At 38.8% G+C, this 17,606-nt stretch overlaps 1 protein-coding gene across 8 annotated transcripts in view; it reads right to left on the bottom strand.

Annotated features, from left to right (window-relative positions):
- The window catches only part of KALRN (kalirin RhoGEF kinase), a gene marked incomplete at its 5' end in the record, with an annotated part of 580,305 nt that overhangs the window by 36,053 nt on the left and 526,646 nt on the right, over positions 1 to 17,606 (bottom strand). For 5 of the 8 annotated variants that reach the window (XM_083356478.1, XM_083356477.1, XM_083356479.1 and 2 more), the window contains 9 exons: positions 361 to 484; positions 4,468 to 4,715; positions 6,464 to 6,705; positions 8,210 to 8,381; positions 11,103 to 11,288; positions 13,640 to 13,717; positions 14,180 to 14,230; positions 15,604 to 15,696; positions 17,169 to 17,255. In XM_083356478.1, the coding sequence (XP_083212604.1) occupies positions 361 to 484; positions 4,468 to 4,715; positions 6,464 to 6,705; positions 8,210 to 8,381; positions 11,103 to 11,288; positions 13,640 to 13,717; positions 14,180 to 14,230; positions 15,604 to 15,696; positions 17,169 to 17,255 (1,281 nt within the window). Of the gene's footprint in view, positions 1 to 360; positions 485 to 3,493; positions 4,716 to 6,463; positions 6,706 to 8,209; positions 8,382 to 11,102; positions 11,289 to 13,639; positions 13,718 to 14,179; positions 14,231 to 15,603; positions 15,697 to 17,168; positions 17,256 to 17,606 lie in introns of those variants that run through there. The other 3 variants (XM_083356482.1, XM_083356484.1, XM_083356483.1) reach the window with 1 other exon arrangement.

Raw genomic sequence — 17,606 nt, 5'->3', positions numbered from 1 at the left:
TTTTACTCCACATATATTTGGGATGCTACAGAAAACTACTGAAAGTAAAGTACTACCCACCCCCTGGGCATATATACATGCATGCACGCACACATACGGGCACACACATACACTCGCTCTACTTACAGTTTTTGATGCCAGTTGTGAGGAGAAAAAAGCTGTGCTGTATCCTGCATGCAAACGCCGGCCAGAATGCTACTACTACCAAAAAGTAAAAGAAATTAAAAATAAAAGCAAAAAAGAAAAAACAAAAACAAAAACAAAAGCCAGATGTCACCCCCTGTCCACAGAGAGGATGTTGCAGGGGGAGTGAGGATGAGAAGCAGTAGGCAGCGAACAGCTTCAAATGGCCTTACTCACTTTAACAGAGACTTTGTTGCCCAGAATATCCTTGGGTTTACGTAGGCCATTGGCTTCCGTTTTGCCACTGCTTTCCTTTTCCGCCCGCTTTCTCATGCGCAGGGTATGCCATGAACATGACTTCCTGTTATACCAAAAAATGCACTAATCAAATAGCAGGTCTTAGTAGGAAGAGGAAGGGATGTGGAAAGGCAAGGAGCATACATGTTCTGAATCTCTGCAGCTCTTCCCAAGGAGATGGAAGCCACCTGCAATATATCTACTTGGATATACATATTCAAACCTGAAATTCAAACTATTCCAAAACAATTATTCCTGTTGGAACCCAAACGTTATCTTTAAAATATAGATGAAAAGCAAACTGTATATGTAAGATTTGTAACATGCAAAGATTTAGTACTAGATACAAATACTTCAGAATTGGCTATTTCACGGAGCAAGTTTCGTTATGCTTAAATTTCATGGTGTTTTACTCCGCCGGCATTTGATCAGTCCAACATCAATAATGTTTTGCCAAACCAAAAAAAACCTTTCTAAATAAGAGAGAATTAAATTGGCTGTATTCATATTGTGCTATGGTAACAATAAAATGGTTTGACACCAGTAAGCAGCTTTTCTTTGGGATGGGGAAGTAGAAGAGAGAAAACAACATGAAATATAAAAGTGGAAAAATATAGAATTTAGTTAATCAAAACAACATATGAAAGAATATATATTTATAAGTAGGATTTTAGGTTTTTAGCAGAAATGTTATTCTTCAATTTCCAAATATATTTGTGGGTTTGAGATGCGTACCGAAATAAAAAAACTGAAACAAAAGGTAGTAGCCTCTATTTTGCTTTCTTCATGCAGGATCAGAATGACATACTATACAAATAGGTGATTCTGCACAGAGTATTACAGTTGTCACAAGAGCAACAGTGTAATACTATAGCAGCAAGCGTGCAAAATAGTAGGCAGTAAATGCTTATGCATATGCACCTATGATCCATGATTAGAACAGTATACAAATGTACATGACTAAAAAAACCCCTTTTTGAGCTATTTAATAGTAGCTCTATGAAAATGAATGTTCGGATGAGAGTTTGTTGCAATTTGTTCCAATTTTGCAACACAGAACAACATTTAGGTTAAAGGCTGAACTAAGCTTTTTTGAATGGTGTGCTGGGTCCTGTATTTCTAGAAGCAGACAAGAGTCAAGACAAGAATGAAATCTAATCTTAAAACATTAATATATTATTAATTATAGTACTCTACTGTCAGCCCCACAACGAGGACCAAACCAATCACAAATCAACTCCACAGGAAGGCCAAAGCTACTTTTATTAATATTAGCTATAGTAACAGAATCTTGCAAGTCTGGCTGTGCTTTTCTCCTGTATCCTCCTTTTAATTCATGTGAAGGAATACTTATGGACTGTGTTGGTGCTTCAAGAAATATCTCTTAAGCAGCTTTTTGGATTCTTATTGAACAAGCAGTATATATGGATGGATTTATATTTTGTGGTATTTATTCTAAAGAACTTTAGACTTTTTTGATTTTCAATAGGTACTCTCACTGAATCAGTGGAATTGTGTAATCTCTCTTTTCTCTTCGTTTTTCAGCAGCAAGTCTGTAAATACAATATATATAACTAGGGCTATGATCCTTTTCTTATCACATGCAGTTAATGTGTGTATTAAAAATATTTGAGGATGGCTTTTGATAATACATCGTATAAAAATATTTCAAGATTACAGTTGAGTTCAGTATCCATCTAAGTACAAAAGTCCAGTGGCAAGAATTAAAGTATTATTAAACAAAGTAAAACAGGTGAAATTAGATGGTTCTAGAACCCTTGCTTAAGGGACTCTATTTAAATTTGTAATAGTAATAAGGAGGCAAAGATTCTCAGTTTCTAGTATACATTCAGATAAGGCCCATCTCTGAAACAGGATGCACAAATCATTAAACCATTTCCTTGCCCCTTCACCATTCTACAATAATATGAAACCTCCATCTAGAAGCTATAAGTGATATGTGCAAATCTGCAAGTAATTTCATGGACTTTTAAAAAAGATTAACTGAAAAATTCTCCACAATCCAAGACATTTGAGCAATATTTGAATTCAGTTTTGGTATAGCCTTATACCAAAGCCTACATCAATAGCCTTAATTTTTATACTGACAAAATTTCCTTGCCCCCATTTATTTTTGTTTCACTTCTTGTGTATTCTTGTGTGTGTGCCTTCTCTATGTATTTGTTCCCTTATATGTGTCTCATTGTGTTTCACATCCATCTCTTATTTCACCATCTTTGGTATTTATTTTTTCTACCTGGTAAGTCATGCTTTATTTTCACAGCTTCGGTGTTTGTCTCATCAATGGCATTATAATACAGCTGCTTTTCCCCTGAAATGTTGCTGCTGTAAACGACGCCATTTTCTCTATAACAAGACATTAAGGGGGTTCCATGAAGCCACCACTGTGCAGGAGTGGCATTTTTAAGTCAATTGCTGTCATATATGAAGCAGTCCTAAACAGACTAAGGTATGGGAGCAATTAGTGCCACTTCTTACTATTCTCAGGAACTCTATTTATTGGGTTGTTACTGAGAGTTAAGCAGCTGTCAGTACACACAATTGGCAAGACTCAGCCTCAGAGGTTCCCCAATGATCACTTCAGTGATTCCTCAATATTATCCAATGGAGGGCCAAGTATTTCACAGACTGCCAATTTCTAGCTATGCTCGGGGGATGTGCAACTGACGAGACCATATAATTCTGCAACTGCCAGACCATTCTCATTAACACATTATTAATCATTAACACAGAAATGATTAGGCCTTGCTTCAAAGGCACATTCTCTTTTTCTTTGTGGTATTTAATCATGGATATCACTGACTCTTCCTTCTTATCAAATTTCCTCCTTGGTTGAAAGAGAAATCCTATTTGAAGTTGAACTTGGTTAGTACCTATGAAAAAGCCAGAGTAAACAATCTGGTCCCTATTATAATTAATAGTATAGCTCTTGAGATGACAGCATCAGAACTAGGCTTAGTGATTTGTTGCAAGGAACATGGTATTGTATTTCAGTATTTAAACCACAATATTGAAACATTTACCACTGGCAAAGTCAAGCTTTTGGTGACTTTGTGTGAGAAAACTGATATTGGTTTGACAATTGCAGGTGTAAAATAACAACAACAGTTTTTATGGAAAAGGATTGTACCTTTTGTATTTAATATCAAAAAACATTTTCTTGCATTTAGTCATTTCAAATTAACAAAATGACAAAAAAATTGGAGAGAGTATTTCACATTTCATTAAATTAGGAACAAAACATAGAAAGAAAAAAAGAACTAAAGTGGGTCAGAAATTGGTCCTTTTATAATCTTCTCAAAACATGCTCATAGTGAAAATTTATTTTACATATTTAAAATAGTACATTTAAAATTATTAGTTACATTACAGGTACAATGATGAACATTGCGACTATCCATAATATTGCACAATCTGACTTCAAATATGGGATTTTTTTTAAATAGTGCAAAATACTTCTTACAGGAATGTACTGCAAAAGGGATTTATCAAACAAAAAAATTTTTTATACAAAATATGCGAACAGAAAAAAACCAAAATGAAAATGTTACAAACTGTACAAGAAATCGCCATAGACAACATAAAAACTCTTCCTTGAGAAGCAGGACACAAGCCAGTAGAGGAGAGCAATGTTTGTTTTGTTTTGTTTTCCTCTCACACACACCCTTTCACATTCACATATGTGTGTTTGGGTCTACACACATACACACATATTATTTAAACATAAGATAAATAGAAATCCAGTCAATTAGATCCATGATTAGGAAAAGATGGAGAACATAAACCATGCTTTTAAAACTGTCTATGGATTTTAATATTTTATAAATTATAAGGGGAAAACACACAAAAAAACCAACAAAAAACCCCAACTATTCCAAGATGAATACCCCATGCTGTGTTATCAAGCATAGTTTGTTCCAATGGCACTGAAGATATAAGGAAACAGTAGGAAAATCCTACCATTTGTGTTTAATTTTTCCTCAAAAATCCACATACTGCTCTCTGGGAATCCAACACAGCACTTACTTTATGCTTCCGTCGCTACTATCTGTAGTTGATTTAGTGAGGGGAGCCAAGATATTCCCTGGGATCCATCCTTCTGCTGCTGGTGAGTGGTCATTGGCAGGCTGGTACACAAGGAACATGTTCTGCTGGTTAATGGCAAGTACTTGGACCACTTCACCCTGGTTGACACAGATTTCATTCTCCTTTAATGCATAGTAATCTTTGACGACCACCATAGAAGAGGTTCCATTGCACCCACCCAAGTCATTCTGAAGAAGAAACATAGAGAACAACAACAAGGTAACTGTGGCATAATATTATCGTTTCATCACCATCATCTTGTACAGTGCCTTTCAGCACAAAGGCAATTAAATGGCCAGACAAATCATCCCTCAAAAACTGAAGCAGTATTAGGTTCTGATGTTGTGATTCAGGGTCAGCCTGTGGGTTCGGCAGTTGGGTCGGAGGGCTCAGAGGAGGAGGAGGGGGGTGTTGAAGACCTTGCTGAGGGGGTTGAAGATCTTGCTGATGAGAGCCCTCAGCCAGGCCCCTCCCATTTGGTCACCACGGAGACCCAGCTGTGTGAGCCTGACAGCGTGGATGAAGATGACCCACAGCTGGCCCTGTTCAAGGACGCCCGACGCAGGAGGCAGTCAATTAGGAGTAAACAGAGGAAGGCAATGGGGCTTCTCGGAAGGAGGCAGAGAGAAGCCACGCCCTGAACTCTATATAAGGGGAATGTGTGGGGAGGGCTGGTTTGCTGAAGGCAACCGCTTGGATAGTTCGTGTTTCTTAAAGCTCCTGTTTCTTGGTTCGTGTCTTGTTTGTTTTTGTAGCTATAAATTTGGCAGGCGTAATTCCAGCCTCTTGCCGTTTGTAAAGGGGTTGTCCCTGCCTTTTCTGCAGGGCCGGTAGCAGGCTGGTACAGAACAGATGTATTAATTTTTTTTGTACCTTGAGTGTCACAAATCAGACTGAAAAAAAACAAAGGGGGATACAAAACCCACTGACATTAATGGAATTAATACAATTTTGCTTGGACCATTAACATTGAGCTGTATAGTAGCAATTTCAGAATAAAAGGCCCAATATGAAAACAATATTGTATTCTCAAATCTCAAATTTGAACCTGAGCATATGCTTCTATTAAAAAGATGTTGAAAACATGTTTGTTTTTTTAATTGCCTGGAAACCATTCAAGTACTAGCATTATCTCAGAAACAAAAGAAAGATTACTGAGTGCCAATATTGAGTAGAACTAGGGCTACATTTTTATCCTTGCAGCTCAAGCAAAACAGATGAGGCAAAATCTAAAGCAAATTACAATACAATGTTGGCTGAAACAGTTAAGCTATTATTTTTCATGCCCCTTATTTATTAATCTTTCCTGTTGATCAAAGCTGAAATCTTCATCTGCCCTGGCACTTCTGGAGGCAAAGTGCATGAATTCCCAACAGTCTGCTGCTTAAATTCACATCTAGAGACCCACAGAAGTGAACAATAATTTTGAAGGGGAAATGGGTGGTTAACCAAATGGATAGGCAACCTTTACTTAAATCACTTATTCAAAAGAGAGCATAAAACTGTAAAGGTGTCAGTAAAAAACATTGGTTTAATTATTAATGCCTAATGTCCGTCAACAGATACGATTCCTTGCTTTTTAGCAGTTTTCCTTCATTCTTCATACAGTGAGATGTTACGTTTTTCCTTAATATCCCACAGTATTTTCACTATGATAAAAGAAAGATACATATTTCTTAATTTAATGACCACACAGAGCATATTATATTTTTACTGTACAGCCTGGTTCATGTAACAAATTTTGTTGAGTTTGGTTTGGCATACTCTGTTATGTGAAGTCAACTACTGCGATTTGTAAACAATGTCATATGGATTGTACAAGCCTAGTTAAATATGGACTCTTCAAGAAACAATAGTTTATTATGTCTCAGCTACTTCTTCCTCCACTAACCAGATCAATAGTTAGCCAAATTTAGAATGAACATGGTTCCATTACCTTGCTCTGTTCATATCTGTCCTCAGGCTGATACTGTTCATGCCCTGTGTTACCATTGGAGGTAGATATCTTCAGAGGTGGAAGAGATGGGTTGCGTATTGTAGCCTTTGAAGTTTTATCAGATCCTACAGGTCCTGAGGAATAGGGTCTGGTGATGGGCTGAGGTGCTCGGCTGGTTTGGGGTCTCATTACAGCTGAACTGCTGCTTTCTTTACGCTGATACTCTATTGGAGACTGTAATGCTACAACAGAATACGATGTGTTACAGCAGACCTCCTCATCTGTCACATCATGAAGCAAGAATGGGTCACAAGTGACCTTTGTAAATCACTGAAAATCAATGGCACAATTTTCCTCAAAAGAAAACAAAAATTATATTCATAATTTCCAGGATAGGTTTAGTACATCCAATTTCCCTAAAATATGTTTAAAATAGTTCCACAAATGCAACTGAAAACTAGTCAGTTGTTAAAGACAGTTGGAAAACTTAAGCCTTTTCATTAGGAAGATGAGGGAGCAAGTTTAAAAACTCTATGAGCAAAGAAAACAGTGCTATAGTTTTGGATATTTCAGGTCTCATGAAGAGTAGCCACAGACTTTTTCAATATTCTAGCTTTATAGCTCAAAGGACAAAAAAGCAGACATACCTCAAAAGCTACTTCAATTATGCATCCTTTAACTACACACATATATAGAAATTTATATTACATGATAGTGACCTGCTTTAAGTTTGCTATATAGGTCTATTCAGTGGTATCACTGTATAAAATGTGAAGCTTGTAATCCTACATGAAACTTATTAAAGAGAAGCATGTGCTATTTTAAGCTAATATTCTATAGAACTTAGAAGGGTCTTCTCCAAATGAGGAAGAAATCTTATCAGTGTCATGCTATTACTGAATGGTGAGATATGTGCCAGAAATAAGGGTGAAGGCTTCTACCATGACAAATGAAAAAGTTCTGTCATTTTCCCTACATACTCCTGGTTGAAGTTAAAATGAATGAATGAATGAACTATTGTTCTACAACTTTGTGGCTATTTAAACTCTATGCAAATAATCATCCAATAGAGAGATGGTTGCCTGTAATATTGAAATAAGGGAACAACCACTATTTCTCCATTGATTTTTCTGAATTGTTCAACAACATCCATATGAAGCCATAATGTCCACATAGGTATTGATATAATCATGCAAATGGCACAACTTATGTACCTGTGGCAGATATTGGAATGCAAGTATATAATGACAGCATTTCCATAATGATTTGTCATACATGTGTCATTGTTTGGTTCCCTCCATACCTGATGCCCAGTTAAAAGTTAAAAAAATTGTTTTACCGGGTGGCAGTTACCAAGAAGTTATAAATCTGTCAACTGCTTAGACTTACCTACATTGGAAGTATATTCCTATGTGAATGCAACCAATCTATTAGAAAAAGTAGTGATAACATAAAGAAATAAGATAAAATATACACCACTAGTACTAAGATATCAATAGAGTCAACAATCTGCTAGGCTTCAATTTAGTTTTTAATATATAACATGGATATTTCTTTAACATCCATTTGGCCTTTTTCTAATCATTTCCATATAAAGGTGAAGATAGAAATAGTATGGATGACACAGATAATGAAGATGGCTATATAATTGATATCAGGTTGAAGTTGGAATAAGAGTCAACCAAAATTTTACAGCCAACTGCAAAGTACTTGGGCTTCATTTCAACACAGCAGCAAAATACCTACCATTTAAGAAGTCCCTCTGTGTATCAAGTACTTGACTGATATCCTGTACCCAACCTTGTTGGATTTCAGGATTGGCAGACTGCAATATGAACCGTTCCGATGTTTCCCGATTCATGAGAGCAAATTTGCAAGGATCGTTGTCCACATTGTCCTCAAGTATTAGATATGTCATCTACAAGTAGCCAGAAAAAAAAAAGTAACTACTCAGGGACATGGGAAGCATCATGGTGAATTTGGTTATACAACAGTGGAGGTAACCCTTCAACTGCAGCCTATAAAAGGAGCAACAGGTTTGCCTCTTCAGTTAATTTTTTCTCTGGGGGCTACATTATAGATGCAATTTGGTTTTGCTCTTCAAGTGCTCCGCCAAGCATATTCATCTTTTGAAATATCTTTTTGAGCTTTGTTTTTTGAAAGACAAGACAATTACATGTAATCACTGTAGTTATTTGCACAGAACAAATTGTTTACATGAATATCATCTGAAATGGCTTTGCAGGTATCTTGCCAATACATATGAGCATTAACAGTGCTATGCGCCATTTGCTCAGTCATGTGATTTTGAGAACGTTTTCTGCTGGCTAAAGTTTTCAGTTCATTTTGAAGACTTTTTAGATCGGCTTATATACTGCTCAAAAAAATAAAGGGAACACTTAAACAACCCAATGTACTGTATTTAATAGTAGGATGTCTTATCTTGTGTTCCGTTTATTTTTTTGAGCAGTATAAACAGTATATATTTACACATAAGTTTTTAATTTTTACTAGCTGTACGGAGGAATAAGGTTGATTTCTTATATCTTGCTGTCTGGACTTAGAAATCACCTAAGACAACAGTGCAATAATGAAAAATTATGGTAATTCTATTCTGAAGCCTATTTTTCCCTTGAGGAACCATTGTTTTCAAATTCAAATAGTAAGGCCCATATTTACCATATTTATAACCTGCATAATTTAACTGTGAGGGATCAAGGTAGAATCTGAAAAAATCATGTATGTTCTACCACTGATTACTGAATGATGAATTTCAAATAGCTCAATTAGTGAAAGTCATCCTCTAATGTTAATTAATCATGATGGGAAGTTTAAAATTAAATTGTTTACTTATTAAGAGTTGCCCAGGTATACAGATGTGCAAAACAGTTTTTCAAATATATGAAGTTGGTGAGGCAAGAAACAGTGCTGTTAAGACCTAGACATAATAATGGCTTAAATAAGAAACATATGCACACCAGTCTCAAAGCTAGGAAAAGAATGGCCAAGAGTCTATTAACAGACTTGGGTTTGAGTTTCTGGAAGAACAGATTTGTAGATGAGCTGATGTGACATAATACTTGCAAAAATCTGCCAGGACATTAGTAAAGGTATATAATATATGTCAAAATTGATTTTCACTTCTGGAGCCAGCAAAACAAAAAAGTAAGAGAAGAAATTGCAATAATATAAATTTATAATTTTTATAAAAGCAGTCAAAATACGGAGAAGTAACAGCATTAAGCAGTTGCACTGGGAGGGAGTCATCCAGTTAGTACACTTTGGTTTCCCTATGCAAACATACAAGAACACATAAAGTGGCACAAAGACAAAACAAGACCACACTTACTGCAACTTCTTCTAGTTTACTTAGCTAGGTAGTTCAGGCTAAAGCTCTTCAGAGAAATTATCAGCACAAGTCCTGAACTTACAATCAGAACTGAGCCCAAAATTTCTGTTGCTAAACAAGATAGTTGTTGAGTTTTCCCCTATTTTACAACCTTTCTTGCCACAGTTGTTAAGTGAATCACTGTAATTGTTAAATTAGTGACATGGTTGTTATGTTGTTGAGTCTGGCTTCCCCACTGACTTTGCTTGTCAGAAGGTCGCAAAAGGTGATCACATGACCCCCAGGGCACTGTTAACTATCACAAATATGAGTCCATTGCCATTCATCCAAATTTTGATCACATGACCACAGGGATGCTACAACAGTCGTAAGTGTGAAAAGCGGTCATAACTCACTTTTTTTCAGTGCTGTTATAACTTGGAATGATCATTAAATGAACCATTGCAAGTTAAGGACGACCTGCATTCTACAAGGACAGAACTAGAAAGGCACTGATCATCTCATTCTTTTGATCTTCTGAAGTGAAAAAAGGAGACTTTTACTTGGTGTGGTGGGTGCGTCTCTTTTGTGTCCCATCATTATGCTTCCCACTGGTCCCAGGGAACCCGTTGACTAGTGGAGAGCAGGGACCGCCACCTTTAGCTCTCCCTCGCTAATATGGCAGCTCATGACTCCCCTTTTCCTCCCATGGAAGAAGGCTAACCCTGCTTAGTTTTGCTATGGGAGCAAATACGGAGATGATCCCCATTCTTTCCTGGAGGAAGGCTTTTCCACCCAAGGAAGCCAATTAAAGAAGCAGCTACCTTTCATAGCAAAAAGATCTCTGAAAAGTGAAGTCAGTTGGTAGGGAGGGAGTTAGATGCAGTCTGGTAGATAATGACTCCCCACAACATCTCCCTTAGGGGTATAGAAAGCTGTCTATCCTTCATCTAAAGGGCCAGAAAAGATTTAAAGACCTGGTAAGGTAAAAGGTAAAGGTTCCCCCGCACATGCGTGCTAGTCCGAGGACGTCTCCGTGGTCATGTGGCCGGCATGACTAGACGCCAAAGGCGCATGGAACGCTGTTACCTTCCCACCGCAGTGGTCCCTATTTTTCTACTTGCATTTTTACGTGCTTTCGAACTACTAGGTTGGCAGAAGCTGGGATGAGTAACAGGCGCTCACTCTGCTACGTGGGACTCGGGATTCAATCCGCCAAACTGCCGACCTTCTGATCGACAAGCTCAGCGTCCTAACCCACTGAGCCACCGCGTCCCTACAAAGACCTGGTAGTCTTTATCAATTTCTTACCTTTATGCTCCGCTTAAACAGGTACCCAGGTGTTAAGGAGCCTTTCCTAAGTAGTTCACTAAAGATGACTATTTGCTCAAAGAGGAAAACTCTGCGTTCTTTTGGCCGAGACAACCCTCCAGAGTCCTGCTCTGTTACATAGAATGTATCCTGTTGCAACAATTTCCCTTGAGCTGCCAGCTTGCCCTAAGACAGGTGGGGAAAAAAATGAAGTAAACATAAATTGAATGGATGCAGGAAAACAATGTATTTAGTTTACTAATTGCTATGCAGTATATTGTACTCAGGACAACTTCTATAAATAAAAATGACAAAAGTCCAATAGAACACACATAGACACACACATTAAGTTAGCACAAAAATATTTCAAGTGAATTGGGACAGGGGCTAACATGTAACAGACAACAATCACTAATGGATATAATAACTTCCATGGAAATAGAAGCATTTTAAGATTAAAGAGCAAGAATGTATGCCCATTTTAAAATGCTTCTAGAATGAATACCCTCAAAAACATTAGTATAGGTAACACACATCCTCTAATTGGAGGTGTCTGGGAGAGAACTCCACTCTATTTTTATAGGCAAGGACCCTTCAGCCAGGATCTCTGCTAACAATTTCAAGAGCACAAATTTGAACATAGGGGAAGAAATAGTCCTTTACAACCTGTGATCCCCCAAAATGAAAGTTGTAGCATCAATTTGGGTTTGTATATTATCAGATGAACTTAGTGATGCCCTCGCCGTGATGTCCTGTTGCCTGGAGGCGGTCCGGGTCTGGATGGGGAGAAACAGGCTTCGTCTCAATCCTGCCAAGACTGAGTGGCTGTGCCTACCGGCATCTCGGGTCAACCAGACTATTCCATCTTTAACGATGGTGGGTGAGGTGTTACCCCCCGTTGATAGGGCTCACAACTTGAGCGTCCTCCTGGATTCACGGCTCAGTTTTGAAGACCACATAGGAGCCGTGAACAGGGGGGCTTTTGCCCAGGTTCGCCTGGACCCTACCTGGACTGAGATGCCCTACACACAGTCACTCATGCGCTCGTGACCTCCCGTTTAGACTACTGCAATGCTCTCTACATGGGGCTGCCCTTGAGGACGACTCGGAGGCTTCAGCTGGTGCAGAATGCGGCTGCGCGAGTTGTGATGGGGGTTTCCCGACACTCCCATGTAACACTTCTACTCCGCGAGCTGCATTGGCTTCCGGTTGCCCTCTGGGTGAGATTCAAGGTGCTGGTGATGACCTATAAAGTCCTAAATGGCTTGGGTCCAGGATATCTGAGGAAACACCTGCTGCCTGCATCAAGTTCCCTTCATCCTGTGCGCTCCCAAAGGGAGGGCCTTCTCAGGGTGCCGCCGGTAAAAGATTGCCGGTGGATAACACCCAGGGGGAGGGCCTTCTCTGTGGGTGCGCCTGCCCTCTGGAATCAGCTGCTTGCGGTGCTTAGGACTGCCCCCGACCTTTGTTCATTTCGCCGGGACCTGAAGACCTGGCTCTTTGAGCTTTCCGGCCCAGGCTGAGAGTTTTAATCGGGGTTTTTATATTTTTTCAGGGATTTAATTTAATCTTTTTAATCGTTTTTAATTCTGCAAGCTGCTGTGTTCCACACTGAATTTTTAAGATTAAATTTAATTTAAAAGTTTTAAAAAGAAAATTGGAAGGTGTTTATCTATTGGGAAGTTGATTTATTGCTTATAAACATGAGAGAAAAGAGTGGAATGCTCTAGTCATCTCTATACATACATAAATGACACTATAGAAATTGTTTCAGCTTTTGCATTTTGCCTTCTTAATTACCAGACTAGTAAGACAGGTTACAACAACTCTGTCACATTTTGATTAGGGGTGGACACCAAGCGAGATGCCTCTAAAACAGGAGTGTCAAACTCAATTTCATTGAGGGCCGCAGCAGCATTGCAGTTGCCCTCAGGGGGCTGGGTGGGTATGGCCAGGGTGGGCGTGACCTACTGGGTGGGCGTGGCCAGCTCTACATCGTTTGCATCAAGGGTGCCTATGGGGGCCTGGGCAGGAGTGGGACAGATCTGAGGGTCTCTGGCAGAAGGAGGGTCTCTGGGCCAGGGCCAAGGCAATGGGGGCCGTTCCCTCACTGTTTCCAGGATGGCTTTGCGGGCCACATGAAACCACTTCGCGGGCCAGATCCGGCCCCCGGGCCTTGTGTTTGACATGTCTGCTCTAAAATGTGGTGGCAATAAGACGAGCCAACGTGCTCCAGAAAGCAAGATGGGATCAAGGAGGTTAGAGACCTTCAGCCTACCACTCTGTGAACTTAAGCATTCGTAAACCCCAAAAAATTAGTCTGCTTTAATAACAGATAGGATGAGCTCTGTCCTCAAAAACTTTTTCAAAGCCTGTATATATTCTGGAGGACAGCTCCTAATATTCCCACTGCTAATAGCTAGAATTGTTGGAAAGAGGCCATTATACATTCTTAAAAGTTTTCAACAAGCCTCACTCATCTTTTCAAGAAAAAAAAAAAAGCAACTGGCATCACTGAATAAGAAATGGAGGGATACCTCAAAGCCCTGCAGTCGTCCAAGATTCATCATGTCATTGCAGCGTTTAGGAACAAGGCACATCAACTCTACAGCTTTCTGTAAGAGAGGGGGAGCAGAGTAAACATGGGAACAAATAAAAAGCTGTCTGCCCCCCCCCCCATTCTACTCTGACTAGGACCACACATGGATCAATCCTTCCAGTTAGAGAATAAAGGTCAGAATCAGAAAATGGATATATTGTGAAGAGATGCCCATTCATCAAATTGACCTTTGAAGAAATGCAGTTTCCAGTTGATCAAAAATCCACAGATTACTTTAAAGAGCTTGGATAACATTCTGTTTGGAAATATGTAAAGACAAGCGGGCCTCAGAGGCATTTTTAGAAAATGATGGGTAACCATAAACTCATGCTTTGTTGCCCACTTGCTGGGAGGTAGGGAGGGTGGAAGGAAGGAATTCAATCTCCAATTAGAAATATCCAAATGTATTATAATTAAAAAGTTTTTTAAAAAGTGTATCAGTCACCAAATAAAATAAAAGTTAACAAAGAAACTGTACCTCTATTTCCAAGCAATCCAATCCAGCCTTTTCACTATATTTGAAGAAATCCTATGGGAAAGAATATCATTCTTTAAAAATAATTAACATTTAAATGCACTTTTAAAGATGAATATGACTGTTGTCTTCTTGCAGAATTATCTGGAATTATACTCAAACCTATTTTATATATAGTACATACCATCTGATTATATACTTAATAAAATTTATGACTGAAGTTAGGTACTTAGTTTAGATTATGACACTGCACATGCAATAAAGATCAGAGAAATAGCTCTATCTGCCTGCAGTCATAGCTTTTCTTCTTTATAGGTAAAGGTAAAGGTTCCCCCGCACATGCGTGCTAGTCGTTTCCAACTCTAGGGGCCGGTGCTCATCTCCGTTTCAAAGCCGAAGAGCCAGCGCTTGTCCGAGGATGACTCCGTGGTCATGTGGCCGGCATGACTAGACGCCAAAGGCGCACGGAACGCTGTTACCTTCCCACCATAGTGGTCCCTATTTTTCTACTTGCATTTTTACGTGCTTTCGAACTGCTAGGTTGGCAGAAGCTGGGACGAGTAACAGGCGCTCATTCTGTTACACAGCACTCAGGATTCGACTCGCCAAACTGCTGACCTTCTGATCAACAAGCTCAGCGTCCTAACCCACTGAGCCACCATGTCCCAATTTCTTCTTTACAAGAGATAACTAATGCCAACCAAAAGGAAGGCTGAAAGTTGCATTTTTAATATTAAAAATGTTAACATTCTTTTAGGAACCATTATTCCAAAATTCAGGATAAGATAAGATAAGATAAGATAAGATAAGATAAGATTAGGATAGAAAGAAGTTCCATAAAAGAGATGCCACCATTTTGATTACAAAGGCTTGATCCTAAATAACATTTTACCGTGATCAATAGAGGCACACAGAACAGACTTCCTGATGAAGACTAATATTTAGCTCCATTCAGGTGGAGGGAAAAAGTTCATAAAGCTTTACTAAAATTATAAAAGACTTTTTACATGAATCCTTTCATGTTTATTTCTGAAAAACACACAACTAAAACCAGAGGAGTTAAGACAACTAGATATCTGGTTCCAATAGTAATTCATCATGATGACCACCAGGTGACGGTGAGTTTATTTATACAGTATTTGTACACACATAGCGATCAGGCTCAGCACTAGGACCAGCATGATATCCTCAGGAAGCAGTCCAGCAAATACCAAAATAATTAAAGCTGATTTTCACAAACTGGAACAAACTGGCTAGGTACTGTATTACTGCTGGCTAAAACAGGTAAACATAGTACTTATTCATTTATTTATTTATTCAATGTATATTGCTGCCCAGCTCCCCTTAAGGAGACCCTCCTAATTATACTTCAGTCAATTATGAATTTTTGATATACCTCACATTTGTTATCTTTTGGTATGTTTTACCTTGAGAAGCAATTGATACTTGGTTATTCTTTGAATGGGCTTAATTAAGAAGTCACTGAGAGTTAACCGCTGGTTTATTTCTTGTTGCACTTCCTATAAAATGAAAGTAGAAGAAATCATTGTTGAGAGAAAATAATTAATTTCTCCTTTGCTTCCCCCCCCCATGAGACTCAAGGGAGCAGATGTGGGATCCAATCAGGGCACTGACCACGCTTACAGTTTCTCAGATTCAGCAATTGTGCCTACAAAAATTAGTCTGAGGTTACGGAACATCTTACAATGAGCAGCCCATCATCTAAACAAAGATAGTCTTCAACTCATGACTATAATGATGGATGGTTCGTAAAGCACCTCTGGCCTTTGCAAAATGTTGCACCACCACTTCTACGGTCACATGATTACTGTCTGGACGTTGGGCAACCTGTTCACAAGTTCAACTGGTTGCCAAGTGCCCTATGAGCAAATGATCACCATTTACCATTTTCTCTGCAGACCTCCCCGAAAGTCAATGGGGAAGTTGGCAAGGAAGGTTGCCAACTGCTGTTGCCTGCTATCGCAGGCAGCTTTTTCAGCCAGTCCCCTAGAGACGAGAGGGAGCTGAAATCCAAGTAGGAAATGGAGAAGTAACACAGTAAAAGGTGCCTCAGGCAGCTGAGGAAGATCCTAGGAGATCTCGTACACCGTACGTGCAAGTGTCTCTCCACTCAGGAGCTGAAAATCCTACTTGGATTTTGGCAAGGTGGATTTTCAGTTCCTCAGTGGAGCCATGCCAAAGTATCCTCCACCCTGTCAAGACAGTCCTTGGAGCTCCAACAGCTTAAAGACCCATGGGATTGCTCAACACCCACAACCAAGAGTGACCATATTGTGGTTGTTGAGCAAAGCAGTCGCACAACATCTCACTTAATGACCATTTCATTCAATGAATGCAGTCCCAATTGTGATTGTTAAGTCAAGGACCACCTGCACTATAACAAGCAGAATGCCATTATTCAGAAAATACTTGATAACATACCTTACTGTATCTTATCTAATCAGTCATGAATCTTGCTGCAAAATAATGTAAAATGTAATGTAATAATGTAAAATGAATGGCTTAATTGATGTATTTATAAGAAATTTAACCTTGCTTTTTACTAAAAGCAATGCCAAATTATCAGCAGTACTTGTCATTCAGAGCATTATATAACCTGAAAGTAACCCTAACTTGCAAGTAAAATTCAAAACAGTGTTACCAGAAATTTAATTTCTATATTAAAGTTTTAGGAATTTTTTTTAATCTGATTGAAAGTTAGAAACTAGTTAGTATTTAGGAACTACTCTCTTCCATTCTTTACTCACATATACATTCTCCACTTTTGCCAGCTAAGAAGCCAAGTATTACCCGAGAACAAATATCCACTGTTAAATATGAGGAAGTATTTACTGAAAAAGCAAAACAACACAAGAGCAAAGCCAACAGTCCAAGCAGGGGAAAACTTGCATGAATATATTGCATGAAAAGAAGAAAGAAGAAATCAGGCCTCATATCTGAACTGCGGCACAGAACAGGCATCCAAACTTACCTCAAAATATGTTCCACATTCAGCTACGATATATTCTGATTTTGGTTTGTTTTGACAGTATACCACGTACATGTGTAATCGCCTCTCCTGTAAAAAGTGAAATACACAGCTATCTTAGAATAAGCTGATGTTACAACTTTCACAGCCATTGGGCAGAGCAGAAAAATGAATTTAATCATGCACATTTTTTCCTGTCCGCTAATCCAATAAAAAAAATGATGGGAGCGCCTTAAAATATTGAAGAAAACAAAAGAACAAAAGATTAGTTCATATACACACTAAGCTGGGGAAAGCATTCAGATGGTACCGCTAACCAAAGCCACTTTTGTTTTAAAGGGTTTCACTCTAAATCTATTTCTGCTCCTCCTATGCACCGGGGTCAGCACTTCTGCAACACTGTGTAATTGGTGCAGGGCTGAATACATAATTAGATACCAT

This window comes from Vipera ursinii, assembly GCF_947247035.1.
Source record: "Vipera ursinii genome assembly, chromosome: 1".
Taxonomy (NCBI): Eukaryota; Metazoa; Chordata; class Lepidosauria; order Squamata; family Viperidae; genus Vipera; species Vipera ursinii.
The sequence above is the reverse complement of the archived record's forward strand: the minus strand, read 5'-3'. Positions and strand labels throughout refer to the sequence as shown.